Below are 21,330 nucleotides of genomic sequence, written 5' to 3' on the forward strand. Positions count from 1 at the left end.
GCGGTGGCCACACGACCTCTGCAGGAAATCCCCTTTCTCCGCAAACCCCATATGCCGCCTAACCTGTACACCTCGCACATAACGAGTTTCCCCTAGAGGTGTGGGACGCCACTAACGTCGCACACGGCCTTACGACCTTCCCCTCTCCACCCACTCCGTTAGTCGATAATCTCGACTTCACCCCGGGAACAGTTGGGACGGCTTTTGCCCACTGGAGGCCTGCAGGTTGTCGCGTCATATGGAGCTGAGGGGGTCATTCCCTTTTTCCAATTCGAACAGGAGTATGGCCTTCCAGAGACCGAGCGGTTATGCTATTTACAAGTGAGACATTGGGCACTGCATCCGCAGATACGCGCAAGCGTGGATAGACGCCTCATACCATACGAGTGATGGCTCCTCTCCCGCACGTCCGATGCTAAACTCATTTCTGATCTCTATAAGATGCTACAAGCTAGGCAGACACACATGCATAACCCAGGCAGGGAGCGGTGGGAGAGGGATTTGGGGAGGACCCTTAGCCACAAAGAGTGGGAGGGGATCTACTACAGGGCCCGACACTCTGCATACCACATGGGGCTCACGGAGACATTCACGAAAGTAGTGACATACTGGTACTATACCCCAGAAGGCTACATGCGATGGACCGCAGTCGAGAGGCGACCTGTTGGCGTGGCTGTGGCCAAGTTCGCAATCTGGTACACTTGTTGTGGGACTGTGTACAGATTCAACCTTACTGGGTGAAAGTGCTGGATGAAATAGACAAACACTTCGAAACGGAACTCCTGCGTTTCCCAGGTTTTTATCCTATTAGGCCTTCCTAACCCACTGACCTACCCCTTACGATCCCGTAGAGGAAGACAAATAGCAATTGCACTGGGCTCTGCGGTACAAAATATACTCACACATTGGTGCACTACCACCACACCTTCCTTTGTCGGTTGGCTACACCGGTTGTGGCATGTGCTAGGAATGGAGAAATTATCGCTCACTATGGCGGGGGAGGGTTACAAATATGAGGATCTATGGCACCCATTCATGTCACTTTTGACCACCGAATTCAGGGAAATAACATGTCCACGATACCTGAGATTATTGAGGCTTACAGTACCAAAGAAGGCAGACTGTTGAATTGAACATAGCAATGGAGGCCCCGTTGGGTGGAGCGGCTGAGGGGGACCAGGGGCATAAAGGGAGCACTGGACGGGTAGGAGGAGGGGGGGGCTTTGGGAAGGGGGGGTTGGGCTTTTCTAGGTTCCATTGCTTCTTTTTCATCCTTCTTCCACCAGTTACGAACACTTCACTGATTCGACCTTGAATCGGAACACAAGACTATAATAGCCTATTACTTGATTGTATGTCTTGCTATCGAACGCTCATAGCTAAAATGTACATGGAGATTTTTATCTGTCTTTCCTATCTGATCTCAATAAAAAAAGTTAAACCATAAAATAGATATTAAACAAGTTGGTAAAAGATAGCGTACGTTTATTCACCAGGTTACCGAGTGTGGGTGATCGGCCATTCATACGTTGACAGGATTGTTCAGTGGGCTGCACGCAGAAATTGGATGCAGGTGTTCACACAAATGCAGTTTGTCTGGATGGGCTTTCCGGGAATGAGATGGAGCAGCATAAGGAACAGACTGGAGAAATGGTTGGCTCTAGGGGGCGCCCTGCACAACATCTTGGTGATCCATTTGGGGATAACGACCTCATTCCCATGGGGAGGAGGGCACTTTTACAAGCCATGGGGGAAATCAGCAAATGCCTGTGACAAAGCGAACTCTGGTGATCAGAAATCATCCCTCGCAGAATTTGGCACGGGGCCAGGTCCAGTGAGACGGTGGAACATTCATGTAAGAGAGTCAACGGGCCATGCGTACGTTCATAGACCAGAGGGGCCTGGGTTTCATCAGGCAGAAACTGATTGAGCCAGAGTCGATGGGTACTTTGAGAGGGACGGGGTCCACTTATCTCTGGTGGGGATGGACCTGTTCCTACTTGACTTACAGGAGGCACTGGGGATAGCAGGTTGTAGGTGACAGTGTAGCTCGCATGTGAGGGGCTCTGTCATAGACGGTAGCCTCCTTCAGAGCTGTGGTGGAGTACCAGGGCGATCTGGAAGCATACGGGTACAGTAAAGGTACCTCTGCAGCAGACCGGTACAGTAAGGGTACCTCTGCGTGGCACAGTAGGGGTGCCAGAGCCAAAGACCAGGAGCCTCGGGGCAGATTCCTGGAAAACCACGACAGCGCCCTGTTAGTCCTTCCACCGTTTGGGGGCCTGACCAACCGGGGATTTGCCCTGCTACACTCCGCCCTGAAAAGGGTGTGAGTAGAAGAGACCAACGTGTCACGTGATCCAGAAGAGGATCAGAAAGGTAGCACGGACGGGGTGTTTCCCACTGCTGGCTCACCAGGCGGGTGGGGGCTGGCTGCATAGGTTGGCACAGCTGCCCACCCTTGGATTGCCCGTAAGATAACCCACATTTTGCATACTCATGTATGGAATAAACCCATAACAAAGTTGTCTTGTGTATTTATTCATTCTTGCATGCTCTGACTAGGGGTGGTGGGAGAAGTTGCCGGTAATGGCACTATGCGGCTGTCCGCGGCCCCTGCAGGGGGTCAATCCAGCAGGGCGGCCCTCTAGTGCCATTTCTGCACCGCCGCTCTAGTTGCTGGAGGGCTTCCTGCGGGAGCCCAGCAGCCAGGTAGCCACTGTGGTGTCCTTCAGGGGTGCCAGGTGGGGGATAGCATATATACCTCCCCCGCCTCTCCTAGCGGCCTCCGTCTCCCACCCCACCTATTACCCGTCGGAGAGAGGCTGGCAGGCAGGGTACGTTGAATGTTTTAATATTTCCTTTTGTGTTGCAGGTGGAATTAAAGGGCGATTTGGAAGCAGATGGATACAGTAATGGTACCTCTGCAGCAGACCGGTAAATTAAGGGTGCCTCAGCGCAGCACAGTAGGGGTGCCAGAGCCAAAGACCAGGAGCCTCAGGGCAGGTTCCTGGAAAACCTTGACGGTGCCCCGTTAGTCCTTCTGGAGGTTGGGGTCTGACCAACCGGGGATTTGCCCTGCTACGCTCTGCCCTGAAAAGGGCGTGAGTAGAAGATACCAACGTGTCACGTGATCCTGAAGAGGAGCAGCAAGGTAGCATGGACGGGTTGTCCCCCAGTACTGGCTCACTAGGCGGGTGGGGGCAGCATAGGTTGGCACAGCTGCCGGCCCTTGAATCGCCCTTAAGATAACCTACATATTGCATACTCATGTATTGAATAAACCTGAAGCAATATTTTCAAATTACAAAGTTGTCTTGTGTATTTATTCATTCTTGCATGCTCTGACTAGGGGTGGTGGGAGAAGTTGCTGTTAATGGCACTATGCTTGAGTGCTCATATTGTGAAAGGCACAGCCGCGATTCAGTCTGGGGGGGGACGCTGATGTACTACAGGGGTCTTTTACATTTAAATGTGTGTAATCGTTATTTAAATGCAAATTCAAGATGTGTTTTTTCCCATAGAAGGAATTGACGAGCTTTCCTTCAATGACCTGCACCCAATTGACATTTAAATTACGTGGGATACTTTTCATGGCTGTTCCATAACATGGTATTAACACACAGCAGGATGCATTTACGCCTGTTTTATGCCGTGCTGTAAATATGTACAAACAGCTAGCTGGGAAACAGTGGGAGCGCAGTGCATGTTCTGAAGACGCTTTTCGGGCAAGTGTTTCCCTCTTGGGATTTCGTAAGCAAAAGTTTGCATCTAGAGCAGCGACACTAAGCGTGACCATGCAAAGCGCAAATACGCTGTGTGTAAAATCTGCTCACAAACATGTATTTACCTCTAGTAGTAGAACATGGACTAGTGCTGAGACTTCATTTCCCTTCTGGCCCGAGTAAGTCATTCAGTCAATCAAATAACTTTATTCGACCAAAAGGCCATAAAAGCAATGCATATAACAGGTGAAAGAAAAAAGCAAGCAGTAAAGACTACAACAAATTCACAGGAACACAAAACGTAAGGGAAATAATAAAGCAAATTAAAAAACCATCACAACCATATAATTCAGCAAAACGAACAGACAAACCAGGGAATTTCTCTATTCATTCATCATTAGCAACAGAAGCAGGAACTGCACACAGTAATGTTTTCTGGCAGCCTGCCCGCAGAAACTAGCGTTTGGAGCCAGGGCCTGAAGAAGGCAACACAACACTCCCATTAAGAAATGTGCTTTGTTTCCATTTACTTAATTGACTACTTTATGCACAAAAGGTTTTACTGCATCGCTACGGTTAATATTACGTTCTCTTCATTCCAGTGCCTAATATTGTTTACTAAGTCAAAACTACGTTCTTGAGTAAGGAAATGTGTGTTAAGCAGAGTTAGTAATTTGTGACTCAAGTTGTTCATAATAATTACAGCATCCTAGTCTCATTGATGTCTAGCTTATTAACAGTGGCGGCCGGCACAGGTAAAAGTGGTCAGAGGTGGCAGGGCCGGCGTGGGGGGAGTTGGCAGACGATTGGGTAGGTAAAATTAAATAAAGCCACTTACCTTGCACTCGCTTCATGGCCGACTTGGCGAGCGCAAGGTAAGTGGTTTTATTTATTTAATTTTACCTTTCCCGCCGTCTGTCGACTACCCCCCAACCTGCTCATACCCAGGGCTTGAGTCAAGGTACCACGCGGGTGGACGGTCCCCCCCCACTTATTTTACCGGGTGGATGTCGTCTCCCCTGCCAAACAGCTGGACTTCACTCTTTGGCCTCTCTGGGACGAGATCGGAGCTCACAGCACGCTGCTCACGCGCTGACTTCTCAGATGCAATCGCATCTAAGGGGTGAGCGAGGGGAGGCAATGAGCCCGATAGTGTAAGCCACCTTTTGTGACGTCACTTCCTGTCGTGACATCACTACTGGTGACAGTGTCGCCCCACTTCTTTTTTTAAGACTTGTGCCCTGCTCATACCTGTGCCGCCTGCCACTGCTTATTAATACCTCGCCAGTGTTTAGATTTCATATGCCTTTTTCCTTCATGTTTGTGAAACTTTAAGAAGACTCCTGAAAAATTCACCAGTTCACATTTAGCTACATAAATAGACTTTCTTGAAGCAGTTGAAGATTCACCTTTTCAAGTAGCATTTTCCCTGCTGCCTTCACAACCCCACATAATAGGAACTCGCTTTCTACCTGCCTCTCTGTAAACGAAAACTCAGTTGTTGTAGTACTGAAGATTCTGGACCCGTGTTCTAAACATCGTCGTATCATGACAATTTTGGTATTGGCAGACCGGTAATGATTGAGATACTATGTACAAGCATTTCCGTCATATTCGAGTGACGAAGTCATCCCGAATTCAGAGTTTCCATTCTGAACCCTTGGGTTCCATTTTGTGAGCGGCAGCCATTTTGTGATTGCCCTCACCTAGGCACAATGACTGAAGCCGAGATCGAGTCAGAAGGACACGTATACCTTTGCTGACTCTTCTGTGACCTGGGCGAGCTGAGTCCACTGCCTGAAGCCAAACCTGTTTGGCCAGGTCTTTCCCAGTGGCCAAATGAGATTAACATCGAAGCACACATATCGTAAACCTTTTCATCGCACACCAGCTATGTCTAATCTCATCCACACCTGTCTTTGTTTCTTTCTTTATGACTTGCTTTACGATGAGGAGGTTCCCGTTTTTATTGGGGGTCCGTCGATATCTGATGGAAATACTGGGCCTTGCCGGATAATTGATTATGGGTTGGACAAACTGAAATATGGGCTTGTCATCATGACTCTGCTTTTTCTTTGTAGTGGAAATATGTGAATGGTCAACTGTAAAATAAGGGATGTTTGCCTAAAGCATAATATTTTGTATAAAAAGGGAAGGCTGGCTTTGTAAGATTGAGCAGTCTCCTGAGAATATACACGTTGTTGTACTTCTAGGATACCTGTTACTGGCTGCAGCCAATAAATACGATCTTTGACTTCACCTAGAAGACTCTGTGTTTCTGTAGTCCGAAACAGGAGAACTTGAAGTCTTCGGGTGTTGTACCCTGGCACCGCTGGGTTCTTAAAACCCGGTACTTCAGTTGGCGCTTCCAACGTGGGGCGATTTCAGCGGTACCGGTCCAAGCCAGAGGTTCGTGAAGAGCTTCGTGTGAAAATTCTGGAGGAAGGCCAGCCACTTCATCGACCCCTGTATGTCGACGTGGTCCGAAAGTCTTTGCTGCGAGGTTCCCCGCTTCCCGACGGCTACGAAGGACTGCTGCCCTGACTATCGCCCTGTTTTGGACCCTTGATGATTGGTAGAGCGAAACGGTAGGCGAGTCTTCTGGTGACGTCATCGATACCTTCAGTTAAGTATGAGTGGAGCGTCTCCCAGTCCTTAGTTTAATTCTTAGTTCTGGTATCCTTTTTAGGATCACTTTGATTTGGAATTTGCAAATACCAAAGCCGAGGGACTCGTGTATTCACGAGACTATCGTATTCGATAATCCTTCGAAGTTTGAAGCTAGACTAGAGAGCGTAGATGCCTGGTCTTAGCAGACTTGGAAATATGTTTTGTTTTGGCTGTAATAAGGATTCCCGATTGGAGGACTCGTGTCCGGTTCCTCCGATTGGAACTCCAACGTATGAACTCTATGTGAAGCATGGTGTAGGCCCTATCGCATATAATGAAGCATGGATCCGATACACCAGGAAAGATGGTGTTTTAAAATGGCCTCAATATGGTAGTTTCGATACGGAGATTTTGGATAATTTGGAGGTCAAACTTTTTAAGAAGAAAGCCCGGCCGGCAATGTTTGACTCTTTTCGCACATGGCGCAAAGAAGCCAAACAGAGAGAAATTAAATTAGCGAAGAGGAATAAACGAGAACGAGGTATGACTATGGTACAAGCAGCGGTTGCGTTTAGGGATAATGAGGAAGAGCAGGAAAGTGAACAAATGCTTAGGGTGAAGAAGCTAGTGGTAGATAGATGCTACCCAGTTTTGCTGTGTAAAGACCAGGAAGGAAGGGAAGATCTTGAGAACGATTCTTTAATGTCACACCTTTTGAGTTCACCACCTCCCTATGCACAGAATGCTACGGCACCACCGCCACCAGTTGTGATTGCACAACCTCCAGTTGTTGTGCCACCTGTGATTCCACCACAGCCAGCTCCTTTTCTGTTGGCTACTATTCCTTTGGCACTGCCTCCTCAGGGGCCGCCACCTTTGTCTCCTTCTTCATCTGCTACTTCTACGTCTGTTCTTAATGTTTCCTCTATTCCGACTTTAAATTCTCCTGCTACTGTTCAGTCTTCTCTTATTCTTTCACCTTCTCCCTCTGCTAGAGAACGAATGCCAACTGCAGTTACTGGTTTCTTTTCTCCTTTGTTGGGACAATTGGGTATGTCCCCTGTTATTGAGCGTAGACAGTCACGTAGCCAGTTACCTAATATGGATGAGTGTATGATTTTGGATCATATGGCGCGTAGATGGATTATGTATGATACCCGATATAATCTTGAGGGTGTTATGCATGTTTTCCTTCAATGGGAACCACCGAAGCAACGGTACGTTTTTGATGTGATGTGTGCTTTCCTTGTTGAGAAATGGGATGAGGAAGTAGGTCAAGCTCCTGACAAGCTGTATAGTTTACGTTCCGAATTTGCGAAGGGAACGATTGTGAGTCCATCTGATGTTGAGATAGCGGTTGCAAAACACTGATACTGGTAGGGCAGATGCACAGCTAGTTTGAAAAGTTCAATACGTTTCTCAATTATCCAGGTGCTCCATAAGTAACGTCAAATGTCCCACGACGTTAATTACAATGTATTACAACTGTGAAGCCAGTGAACCACTGGTCCCATCCTTATGTGCACACTTTTTCTCCTCTTTAGGAACAGAGGATTCACACACCGCTTTGAGTATTTGCTGGTATTTTATTCATCAAATGATTTATAAACGGTCTCCATATCATATGTTTGATATTCGTTTCTTTTGTCCTTTTTCAACAAATAACACAATCCTTTATACAGATCCAATGCATTTCGGGCCCATTATTCAGCCCTTCATCAGGGAAAGGACACTATAATGATAAAACATAAACAAACAGCCTGTCAGAAATAATGGTATATGGGTCTGTGTGTGACGGGGTATGTGCAATATATTAAAAAGGGGGGTTCGTATTCTCGCTACGTGCAGAATTAGGTTGTCACCTTAAAAAACCACATGCCCGTGTAAAAATCAGGGTTTATGAAACGTCTCTTACGTGTCCTAATTGTCAAATTGGCACGATTCAACTCTGTAGGTGAAAAATATTAAAAGAAGATATTACCGCGGTGACACGTTTGGAATGGAAATAATTAACCAGATAGCTAACGCGTTAGCACTGAGATAGCCTGTGGACTAACCTGAAAGATCTTCACGGAGTCCGCTCGATGGTAGTCTGTTCGTATACGCCGGTCAGTACGGTAATGCCGGTGGCCGCGTTTGATCGTTTCATGAAGTTAGGATCACGTGGTTCATGGAAAGTGAGGATAGACTTGCGGTACTTTTCACGGAAGTACAATACAAATGATTGATATAGGTCACGGTCCGACACGTTAACGAAGTGGAAATATAGATATATTTTGCAGTCAGAATAAAGGATAAAGGCTTATGTCGGGAGAATATGATCCCTCCCCAAAAAAAATATAGCGAGTGGGTATGCGAACCCATATGAGTAAAGATGGTAAATCGGGAGCTAGGGGAGTGTGTTATTCGGTTAGGTGTGAGCGTGGTGCAATATTACTGACAGTTATTTGCAAAAAACATGTGTAATGTACAACACAAAAATACGAGGTGACAAATAATCATATATCACAGTGAAATCTCACAGGGATTACTAGGTTGACCCAAGAGCAATTTTACAGGTAACAAGAGAGTTCAATTCTATCATTTAAGCCAAACGGCTTCTGTGTTGAAAGTTTTTGTATCCAAGTATTTTCTCTTTGAAGTAAAAATTTAGAATTGTCTCTACCTTCAATTTTCGGAATGGTTTCCAATATGGTGAACTTGATTTGAGAAATGTTGTGTTTTTCTTCAATAAAATGGGTTGCTACTGAAGATTTCATGTTTTTAAGGCGGATGTTCGATTTATGCTCAGTAAGTCTGGTTTTGATTTTGCGCTCTGTCTTGCCAATATATAGTTTGCCACATGGGCATTTTAGGGCATAGATGACGTCATGGAGTCGCATGTCGCATTAACCTTTAGTTTAACCTCATAGCCTTTCATAGGGTGATTGATTTTATTTCCCTTAATGATGCTATTGCGGTTTCCACAGTCAAAACATGGTTTGGTACCTGTGTATTTGGTAGTTGTGGCAGGTTTATGTTGTACCAGTTCTCCTAGGTTGCATGCTCTGGTAAAAGCAAATAGTGGGGGTTCCGCAAAGATCTGATTGAAATCAGGTTCCAAATTCAGTAGTGGCCAATGTTGGTATATGATCCTCATGAATTTTGTACTGGATGTAGAATATTTTGAAACTACCACTGTGCGGGTCTGTTGTTTTTTTAAACTGGGTTGTAGCAATTTCTTTCTGTCTATGTTAGAAATCTTGTGTTTGGATTCCTCAATGATGTTCTCTGGGTACCCTCTATTTCGAAATTTAATGGCAATTTCTTCAATTCTTTGTTTCGCTTTTTCAGAATCTGATGTTATTCTTTTAGCACGTGCCATTTGTGAAAATGGGAGGTGTTTTTTCAGGTTGGGTTCATGAAAGCTTGTAAAGTGGAGCATGTTGTTTCTGTCTGTGGGTTTTATAAATAGGTCAGTTTCAAAGCCATGTGGATTTATGGAAACTTTGACGTCTAGAAAGTTGACAGATTTTTCTGATATTTCCCAAGTTAATTGGATTCGATCATCAATTTGGTTGAATTCCACGAGGAGCCTTTGTAGTTCTTCCTTGGTGTTTTTCCAAACGATAAATATATCGTCAATATAACGTATTAAGAGTTTCAAATTGTCTGTCCATTTCTTATTTGTAAAAATGTGGGTCTCCTCATAGTGTTGCATAAAGATGTTGGCGTATACTGGCGCCGCTGAATTGCCCATGGCCATTCCTACAAGTTGTTGATACCATGTGTCTTGATATTTAAAATAACTTTGGTATAGTGTAAAGAGCATGAGCTCCATCAAGAACGTTTGAAATGGTACATCCAGGTCAGAGTTAAGTAAGGCTTGCTCGATGGCTTCTATGCCCAAGGAATGGGGTATAGAGGTGTATTGTGAGCGCACGTCCGCAGTGCACAATATCAATTTGTCTTCTGTGTCAATCATCAGATTTTGTAGTGTGGAAATAAAGTGAGTGGTGTCTTTTGTGTATGTTCACATGGATTGTACCGTGGGCTGAAGATACTTATCCAGGAGTTTGACCAATTGGTTCGTGTAGGCTCCCGCGTGTAGAGACTATGGGTCTCAGGGGAGGGTCCATCATGTTTTTATGTATTTTAGGTACCATTCTTAATAGCGGTTGCGTCATTTTTGTCATTTAGGAGTGAGTCTCCTTCTCGACAGTTGTTTGAGTCCGATTCTTCAGTTGGGAGAAAGGCACGACAATATCCGATGAGGGAAGTTCCTCCGGTGTGGAAGGAGGAAGTAGCTGCTGGTCCAGGTAATAATCCGCCACTTGTACCGGCTCATTTTCAGCGTATTTGGGTACATGTTCCGTGGAAACGTGCTGAAGTTTTAGCTATTAAGCAGTCTTTGCCCGATCCACGCAAAAATCCAGCAGGGTACTATAAAGAGCTGACTCAAACTGTCAGCTCGTGTATTATGAATTTGGCAGACATCGACATGTTGTTCGGCAATGTTGTTCCGCAACCCATTTGGAGTAAGATTCGTCATAGGGATCACGGGGATGAATTAGGTGATACATGGGTTCATCTTAGAGACGCCGACAATAGGCAAGTAGGCGGTGCTAAGCCTGAGGATTTGATTAATGAACTTCCTGAGAAAATTATTGCGTATATGAAGACTTTAATGCCCGAATTGCGTGTCAATTGGGACAAGTTGTCTGCATGTAAGCAGAAGAAAGACGAAACGGTGTCAGACTTTTTCACAAGGTTTGAAGAGACATTCGTAGATCATAGTGGTCAGGATATGGCTACCGAAGGTGGTCAGAGATTGTTTGTTGACAAGTTTGTACATAATTTGCTTCCTGAATTGTGTAATAAGTTGAAGGATTCTGAAAGTGCTTGGGCTGTTTCCACGTCAGCCCAAATTTTGGCTACTGCCCAGTACTATGAAAATAGGCGCAAAGAAGAGTTAGAGAAAGTGGATAAGAAGACTAAGGAATTGAAGACTAAGGTTCTTCTACAGCAAGCTTATCCACCTCGTACTTCTAGTCAGCGTGATTATCAGCAGCCTCAGCAGTATTTGAGAAACTCGCAAAGAAACGAGCCTTCTCAACAGCGTTTCCCGTATGGGCCTAATCAGTGTGCGTATTGCAAAGAAGAGGGTCATTACAAGAATAGTTGTCCGGTTTTGTTACAACGCACGAACGGTGCTTCTGGTGTGAGAGGTAGAGGTGCTCAACAAGTGCCTAGAGGTAGAGGTCGCGGACAGAATGTATGTCCTTTGCCTCCGCAGAACTCCATGAATTGTTTTGATCAGCAGCAGAGTTCATCTGGTAGGACAGCACAGTATTATGTGGACGATTACTATGTTGAAGGCGATGAAGCGAATGGTAATGATTGTTAGGACAGCCATGGACAAAGAGAGGGAGTTGTTTCAGTTCCAGTAGATCAGAATGGACCTTATGTTGAAGTGATTACATCAGGTGTGTCAGAACCTTTTCTGTTGGATACTGGTGCTACAAAGAGTTCTATTATGCATTCTAAGCTCCCTGGTGCACCTTTGTCTGGCTTTGATAATGTTTCTGTAGGTTTTTCTGGCGCCCCCGTTACGAATCCGATTTCTGCTCCATTGTCTCTTTTTGTTGGTCCGTGTAAGATCGAAGCACCCATTATTTTGACTACAGGTTGTAATGAGAATTTGTTGGGATTGGATTTGTTGAAGAGATTGTATGCGACATTGTATTGTTCTCCATCAGGAGTACATCTTACTTTAGGCAAAAGAGTGATTTCTCCAATGTACGTGTCGAAAGATTGTCTTCCACCTGAATTGTCTCTTTTACCAGATTCATTGTGGGCTACTGGTCCGAATGATGTGGGTCTACTGGACATTCCTCCATATGTTGTGACGCTGAAGGCGAATGCTAAGTTACCGCGCATTCCGCAATATCGCATCTCGAGTGATGGTGAACGTGCACTTTTAGTGATTATTTATGATCTGATCGAAAAGGGTGTCATCGAGGAAACGAGAGGTAATGTGTGCAATAGTCCTGTCTTGCCTGTTTTGAAGAGAACTGGTCCTTCACAGCCTCCTGTATATAGGTTTGTCATCGATGTTCGCGAAGTGAACAAGATGGTTGTTCCACAATTTCCAGTTGTACCTGACATTACGGCTTTGTTGACTCTGATTCCAGCTACTGCCACCTGGTTTTCGGTGATTGACTTGAAGAATGCTTTCTTCAGCATCCCGATCGCCATGGAGAGTAGGGACTTTTTTGGATTCTCTTTAGGAGGTCGCAGTTTTCGCTTTAAACGCGCTCCTCAAGGCTATTGCGAGAGTCCATCGATCTATAGTCAAGCTTTGAAGACACAACTTGATCTATTGACTTTACCTGAAGGTGCAGCCCTTATCCAATATGTAGACGATTTGCTAGTCGCCGCTGATACTGAGGAGATTTGCAGAGAAGCCACTTTGTCGTTACTGCATCACTTGTCTGATTGTCATCATAAAGTCTCTCTCTCGAAGTTGCAATTTTGTCGACAAGAAGTAACCTACTTAGGTCACCTCTTATCGAAGGAGGGAAGGAAACTGACCCCAGAAAGAATTCAAGCTATTGCGAAAATGAGTGTGCCTATGACATAGAGAGAAGTGCGTGCGTTTTTGGGTATTACGTCGTACTGTAGACAGTGGATCCCTAATTTTTCGTTGCTAGCGAAGCCTTTGATAGCTCTTACTGTTAAGGATACTCCAAATCCTATTCCTTGGACTGACGAATGTCAAACGAGCTTTTCTGAATTACGCAATGCATTGTGTTCGGCTCCTGTGTTGGGTACGCCCGACTACAGTAAGCCTTTCACATTGTATGTCCACGAGAGAGAGGGATGTGCATTGTCAGTCTTGACTCAACAGTTTGGCGATAAGCAACGTCCATGTGCGTACTTTTCGTCAACTTTAGATCCGGTAGCTAGAGCGTTGCCGAGTTGCTTGAGAGCTACGGCGGCAGCTGATGTTTCAATTCGACAGTCTGCTGGTTTGGTTATGGACAATACGTTAGTTGTCATGGTTCCACATGCAGTGGATACCTTGTTGAATCGTACGAAGACACAGCATTTAACTAGTGCTCAGTTGTCAGGTTATGAGCTGACGTTGTTAGCGAGTCATGTGCACATCAAACGATGCAACACGTTGAATCCAGCCACATTGTTGCCGATTTCAGTTGAGACAGATGATAGTGAAGAACAGCATGACATTTCTGAGAACTGAGGAAGAAACGAAAGGGAGAATAGACTTGAGGGATACTCCTCTTTCTGAATGTGATGGTACTTTGTGGGTTGATGGTTCGTGCTTTAAGTTGCCGAATGGTGATACGACTACAGCATATGCTGTTACGACTTTGCATACGATTGTTGAAACTGCACATATCCCACATAATTCAGCACAAGCAGCAGAATTGATTGCACTTACGAGAGCGTGTGTGTTGTCGAAAGGAAAACGAGTGACCATATATACTGATAGCCAATACGCTTTTGGCGTGGCTCATAGTTTTGGACGTTTGTGGCGTGAACGCGGAATTTTAACTTCGCATGGGACGAAGATCCAGCATGGACAATTGGTGAATGAGCTTCTTGAGTCACTGACCTTACCTTTACAAGTTTCGATTGTGAAATGCAGTGCACACAAAACGGTTACTGATGATGTTGGTCCTGGTAATGCATTTGCTGATGAGATCGCGAAAGAAACAGCAAAAGATGTAACAAATCGAATGTATGTAGCAGGCCCTGCAAGATGGGTTGGTGATGTTGGAATGTGTGAAGATACGATTGAGAGCGTGAAATCCATTCAAGCTGAAGCTACAGAGAAAGAGTTGAATGAATGGAGAGAAAGTAAGGGTAGATTGGATTCGAATGGTTGTTGGATTGATTTGTCAGAGCATCAGAGATGGTTGTTGCCTAACGCGTATGTGCTTCCGGTTGTTACGATGGCTCATGGAATGGCACATATGAGCGTGAAAGGGATTTGTAAGTTGATGGCTCCAGTATGGCAGAATGCGGGAATTCCGAAATGTGCAGAGAACTTGGTGAAGAATTGTATGGTGTGTCTGAAATACAATCCTGGTAGGGGAACTCCAACTCCAGCTGGTCATTTTGCTCCTCCAACGTATCCGTTCGAGGTTTTGCAGCTAGATTTCATTCATATGGAAAGGTGCAACAATTTGAAATACGTACTCGTTGTTGTTTGCGCCTTTTCAAGATGGGTAGAGGCATATCCCCATAAGGACAATACTGCCCTATCCACAGCCAAAGGCCTTGTCAAGGAATTCTTCCCTAGGTTCGGAATGCTAAGAATGGTCTGGAGTGACAATGGAAGTGAGTTTGTGGGTCGAGTGATGAAGAGAGTGTGTGAGGGGCTAGGCATTCAACAGAAGTTCCACGCTGCAAATCACCCCCATTCAGTTGGTTTAGTAGAGTGCTATAATGGCACATTGAAGTTGAAGTTGGCAAAGATTCAAGCGAGTTCTGGCCTTAAATGGCCTGACACTCTGCCTTTAGCACTCCTATCAACGAGAATGACTATTCATTCACGTGTGGGACTTAGTCCCTATGAGATTGTGTTTGGCCGTCCGGCTAATGTATGGGGAGTGCCAAGGCCGAAGAAATACAGTGAACTTGAGCATCCTGTACTGCTTGATTATTTGTACGACTTGACGGCTAAATTGCGTGTTTTACACCAACAGGTCCATAATACTTTGCCTCCGGTCTCTGAAGCTCCAGGACATCCTATCAATCCTGGATCGTGGGTGCTGATCCGGAACTTCCAGCGGACAAAGAATGATCAACCCCGTTGGACCGGACCTCATCTTGTTCTTCTCTCAACGAGATCAGCTGTTCGAGTAGAAGGCAAAAAGCATTGGGTCCACGGCGTACATTGTAAGAGGGTCCCACTGCCTCTCCCGTACGATCGTAGGATCCAGGAGAATATCGCTGATTCTGAGACTGAGAGTGTGCTTAGTTTTCTGCCTTTTAGCGATGCACGTGTAAAAGGAACAATTTCTGAACAAGAGAGCGATAATATCCTGCAAGAAGCTGTGCCACCATCAAGTCGATTGAACACTACAGAGCCTGAACTTTTATTTCAGAACCAGACAGTACCTGGAAAGAACCGCTATAATCTGAGGCCGAGAACTATGGACAAATAAAATTCTTTTTATTTTTTGATTGTGCAGCTCTCTCATCTGAGAAACTTGCTTATTTTTGGTTTTTTTGAACTGCCATCTGATTCGGCTGCTAGGGTCGCGGTTGCTTAAGTCTTTGGAGTGCAGCTGAAGACGTTAGGTCGACAGTTCTGGTTGGTCTAAGGGAGTTGCCCTGGACTGACGGAAGCATTCCTTAGCAGAAACACCCTACCACCGTGGGCAGCTACTTAGAGAGGATGGAGTTTTTCAAGATGGAGAGACCTGCCAAACAACTGAACTTTAAAGCCAGAATGTGTACAATAATGACAAAGAGAATTTTTTTGATAATATGTATTTTAATGTTGCTTAGTGTAATGATGTTTTTGATAGGATATGTTTTATTCTCTTTTCAAATTTTCAAATGACCTTTGCATCCACTACACAGCCCATACCTCCTCCTACTGTTTCTTTGCATTCTTTTCATCCTTTGCCTGATCATGAGTCCACTAGAAGGTTAGAGTTTATCAATAACTCTTTCATCCAGCTTTTGCACCAACACCAATTAATAGTGAATACGACTAATTGTTGGGTGTGTGGTCTTATGCCACATACGACGGATAAAGGTATCCCATACTTGGTCTTGCCATTTAGCTATGATGGTTCCTTGTGGGTGTTTCAAACGATGTTCATATATGCCATCGAACCATATCCTCCGCGTTCCACGAGAAGTAACTCGAGCAACAAAGCATTGGTAATAGGAATTGCAAATATAAGCAGAACAATTGACTCATACAGAACGATTCCTAGAGATGAGTTGCAAGCCTACGTTAGATGGAATATAACGAAGTATGGAGTTGCTTTGAGTGAGAACCAGCGAGCAAAGAGATCCTCCTCGATTTGGATCGTACCCCATCATGGTCACCTATGTCTGCAAGGTAATGGCAAGAATCCCGGAGCTCAATTAGGGAAAAGCATCTGCACTGAGACATACATTTTTACGTCTCAGACTTCCCCTCCGTTTTTAGCAGCAAAGGGTACTTATTTCATTTGCCATGATAGAGCCTATACATGGTTGCCCCCTGATTTCTCGGGTACATGTTTTGTCTCATTCCTGTTGCCTCCCACCTACACGGCTACAGCAGATTACCACAGGACAAGGATAGTTAGAGGTGTCATAAGTGAAGAAGACACTGCGGGTGAAGAATTTGGAGATTTTGTGAAGGGTTTTCTGCCGTTTTGGGGACCTATGGTTAACAGCAGGAACATAAGGCAATTGACAAGGGTGGTTGAATCCACCATAGTTGAGACTGCCGGTGCCCTTAGTAATTTGACGGCCGAGCTCCAGTCGGATCGCCTTATGACTCTTCAGAATAGGGTCGCATTAGATGTCGTACTTGCAGACTGAGGTGGGGTATGTAAAGTGATCCAATCAAGTTGTTGTATTTTCATTCCCGACAACGCTCCGACAGTTTACCAGGCCATCTCCAAATTGCATAAGATCTCTGAATCTATCCATCTGGATAAAGGGGATTGGTCATTGATGGAGTGGTTCTGGGAACTGATATCCACCTGGGGATGGAAGATTCTGATAGTCATTGGGATGATCTTAGCCATTCTTTTCCTGTTTTGTCTGTGTGTACAGTGTGCTCCTGCAATATGTGGCCTCTGTGCTACATCATGTGTAAGGAAACCTGTATCGAGAAACGAGCTAAGAAATAGGATGATGCTACAGCAACATCTCAATGATTTTATGAATACAGACCTGGACTCAGATTAGCATGAGTATAGGTTATTGCCTATGTAAGGGCAAAAGGAGGGTCTGTAGTACTGAAGATTCTGGACCCGTGTTCTAAACATCATCGTATCATGACGATTTTGGTATTGGCAGACCGGTAATGATTGAGATACTATGTACAAGCATTTCCGTCATATTCGAGTGACGAAGTCACCCCGAATTCAGAGTTTCCGTTCTGAACCCTCGGGTTCCATTTTGTGAGCGGCAGCCATTTTGTGGTTGCCCTCACCTAGGCACAATGACTGAAGCTGAGATCGAGTCAGAAGGACACGTATACCTTTGCTGACTCTTCTGTGACCTGGGCGAGCTGAGTCCACTGCCTGAAGCCAAACCTGTTCGGCCAGTTCATTCCCAGTGGCCAAATGAGATTAGCATCGAAGCACACATATCGTAAACCTTTTCATTGCACACCAGCTATGTCTAATCTCATCCACACCTGTCTCTGTTTCTTTCTTTATGACTTGCTTTACGATGAGGAGGTTCCCGTTTTTATTGGGGGTCCGTCGATATCTGATGGAAATACTGGGCCTTGCTGGATAATTGATTATGGGTTGGACAAACTGAAATATGGTCTTGTCATCATGACTCTGCTTTTTCTTTGTAGTGGAAATATGTGAATGGTCAACTGTAAAATAAGGGATGTTTGCCTAAAGCATAATATTTTGTATAAAAAGGGAAGGCTGGCTTTGTAAGATTGAGCAGTCTCCTGAGAATATACACGTTGTTGTACTTCTAGGATACCTGTTACTGGCTGCAGCCAATATATACGATCTTTGACTTCACCTAGAAGACTCTGTGTTTCTGTAGTCCGAAACAGGAGAACTCGAAGTCTTCGGGTGTTGTACCCTGGCACCGCTGGGTTCTTAAAACCCGGTACTTCAGTGTTCCTCTGGGCTTTGTCGCATCGCAGGTACATTTTCGCAGTACAAATATACCTCTGCTTATGTACATAAACCCCTAGTTTAAATTGAGTCAATAAGCCACATCAGCTTTGCCCAAGAGCATAGCAGGCATTTACACACATTGTAATCCTATGCAGGTGCTTCATTATTACAGAAGGGGCCTAAGACCTTTCTGTGGCAATTTATATAAGGCCCACTGTGCAGGTGTAATATTTGTAATTTTGTATCCTAAGAAGTTGTGCTTCAGCTGTGGCCATGCTCCCCTTCACTTTTACAGGTCTTAGCATGTGCTTGACCTTCTTAAGATCTTGCCTTAGACAGCACAATGCACTGTTGCTAGTGAGTGATATTGTGTACAAGAAGGGGTTTGGAGCCTGGCCTTTGCTTACCATTTATTGACTTCTTTGTCACTCTTACTTGCTGCCTCCTAATCCGCCATCAAGTGAAGCTTGACTTCCTCTTATATATGGAGCACGGACCAAGTACTTATGGCTTCATCTTGATTTCTCTCCTTCTGCTGATAGAGGTAGTATTTTCTTTTTCCCCAACCTTTCTTTTTATTTTCCTCCCCAAACCCACCCCCATACTTGTCCATGTTGCTTCTTCCCTCACACCTGCACCCTCTTGCTGACTGTGTTGCTTCACACCCCCACACCCATTCCTTACGTTGTCTGTGTTGCTACTTTCCTCCCACTCCTCAACCTCCCGTTGTCTGTGTTACCCCAACCACTAGATAAAAAGTGTAATTATCTGGCCAGTGCCTGACACACCACTGTGTTTTTTTAAAATGTCCTGTTACCTACTACCTTCCCGCACATTGTCTTTGTTGGAAAACCACACCTTCCATAAGAAAAAATCCTTTTTGCTAACTTTTACTGAAGTTGCACAGCAGCCACACTGCTTACAACATAGCTAAAAGACAATAGCTCCTGCATAGACAAGACCTATTGGCTTTGCCAGTGCTTGTTTCAAATTGCCAACTCCTCGATAAGAAGCCTTTACCGGGAACAACTTGGGCATCCTCCACAACATTGGTGGGCTTATGATCCTCACTAGATATGCTTAACATCAGTAGGAAGTAAGCTGGAATGACAGACATCAGACACCTCTTCAAGAGTTTATTTCCAAAAAGAAAGCTCACAACCAGAATGCACGACCAACAGACGTGGAAACCAGCAGCGACTGCCAAACAGAGCACATTACTACCAACCTCAAGGATACAGTTTATCCATGTTTCAGAAAGTGGCAGTAAGTAAGAAAAAAGCAGGAAAAATACAGGTAAGTGCAAAGAGGGAACAGCATAGATCACTATGAATAAGAAAACATGAGAATAGCATAAAAGTAATGTTGATTACCGTGAATCCCAGCGTCAGGAGCAGCAGGCAGGACACATACCACATGTGCCTGCTCAAGAACACTTCCATCGCCTGCAGGCAGTCCTGCAACAGAACAGACAAAGCATGAGTGTTAAGTATGAATCCAGAATAATGTTGGTTCTTGAGTAGTTTATTGATATAATAAGTTACCCAACGGAGCTTCCTTTCCTCAGTCCTTCTCCTTGAACAGCTGCTACAGAAACCGCAGTCAGTTCAAAGAGAACAACTGAAGACATAGAATACACTATTAAATAATAACATTCTATAGCAAGTGCATGCAAATGCTCGTGAATGAACACAAGGACAATTCTTAAAGGTGCACAACACAACACATCTTCCTCCTAATAGTAAAACAAAATAAAATAAAAAAAACATAAAAATACATTAATCAGAAAAGTCATCACAAACAAAATCTTTTAGCCATGAAGGTTTTGATTTAGCTCTAACAGAACGATCAACATTGGTAATAGCATCAATAGGCGTAGCCACAGAAGGAGCAACATCAACATTTTCCATTGCCCTAGATGTTCCTGCAACAACAATGTTTTCCAAATCTTTAGATGCTACAGCACTATTTATCTCCTCAGATGTTCTTACAGATGTAGAAGCACATTCCATTTCTTTAGATGTTACAGCACTGTTTACCCCTTGAGATGTAACAGTAGTACTTTCCATTTCTTTAAATGTTATTGCATTATTCGTACCTTCAGAAGAAACAGTAGAAGCAACAGCACCATGCATACCTGTTGAAGAACTAGCTAAACCGCTTCCTACATTAGAATTTTGATTTTTGATAAGGTCATCTTCAATGATAAAATGTTGTGAGATTCCCTTAGACAAACCAGAATTTCCAGTATTTTTATACAAACTAATGTCACTTTTAAGAACTGCAATCCGTTTTAAGTTCCACACTTTCCCATCACTCAAACGTACTGCATTTCTGTAAATATTTACTACTTTTAATGGTTCAGAAAATTGACTCTCAACTTTTTTAACCTTCCAAGGTTTTTTAACTTTAACCCAAGATCCTACACTAATATCACAAAACTTAACATTGTGTTTCAAATCATACACATCCTTAACCTTCAGATGTTTGTCTTTTATTCTGTCCCTTAACTCTTCAAAAGGAATCATTGGTTTCATATTGGAAACCATCCATTCAGGATTACACTTAGTGCGTACCGACCTTCCCCTCATAACCTCAAAAGGTGTCGTACCTAAAACTTCATGAGGTGAAGTTCTATACATCCAAATAGTCTTCACCAATTGTAATTCCCAATCAGAATCGTTAGCCACAGCACCTTGTACAGCATTTTTTAGTACTCTGTGAAACCTTTCAACCATACCGTTGCCACTCGGATTGTATAAGGAAGTAGTGCAATGCCTTATACCAACTTTTTTGAAATAATCCTTGGCAACGTTAGAAACAAACTGTACACCGTTATCACTAATCAACAACACAGGTAGCCCTTCTCCAACAAAAACACCATCCAAAAAATTTATTACAACCTCAGAAGTAATTTTTTCAACCACTTTCAGAATTGGCCATCTTGAAAATAAATCGATAACAGTTAAAACATACTTGTTAGATGCTCCAATAGGCCCCATAATATCAATAGCAATTGTGTGCCAAGGTGCTTTAGGAATAATTGGCTCAGCCATAGCCGGTTTCAAAGTTATTAAGGTCTTATCAGAGTTAGCACACCACACACAATCTCTAATGATTCTCTCAATAAATAAATCCATTCCAGTCCACCAGAACCACTGCTT

At 44.2% G+C, this 21,330-nt stretch overlaps 1 protein-coding gene across 1 annotated transcript in view; it reads right to left on the reverse strand.

The window, feature by feature from the left end:
- Nucleotides 1–21,330, reverse strand: part of TSPAN32 (tetraspanin 32) — a 533,947-nt gene that overhangs the window by 12,324 nt on the left and 500,293 nt on the right. The window contains exon 7 of the mRNA XM_086957707.1: nucleotides 19,540–19,623. Within this exon, the coding sequence (XP_086813833.1) occupies nucleotides 19,540–19,623 (84 nt within the window). The remainder of the gene's footprint in view (nucleotides 1–19,539; nucleotides 19,624–21,330) is intronic.

This window comes from Lissotriton vulgaris, chromosome 2_1 (genome assembly GCF_964263255.1).
Source record: "Lissotriton vulgaris chromosome 2_1, aLisVul1.2, whole genome shotgun sequence".
Taxonomy (NCBI): domain Eukaryota; kingdom Metazoa; phylum Chordata; class Amphibia; order Caudata; family Salamandridae; genus Lissotriton; species Lissotriton vulgaris.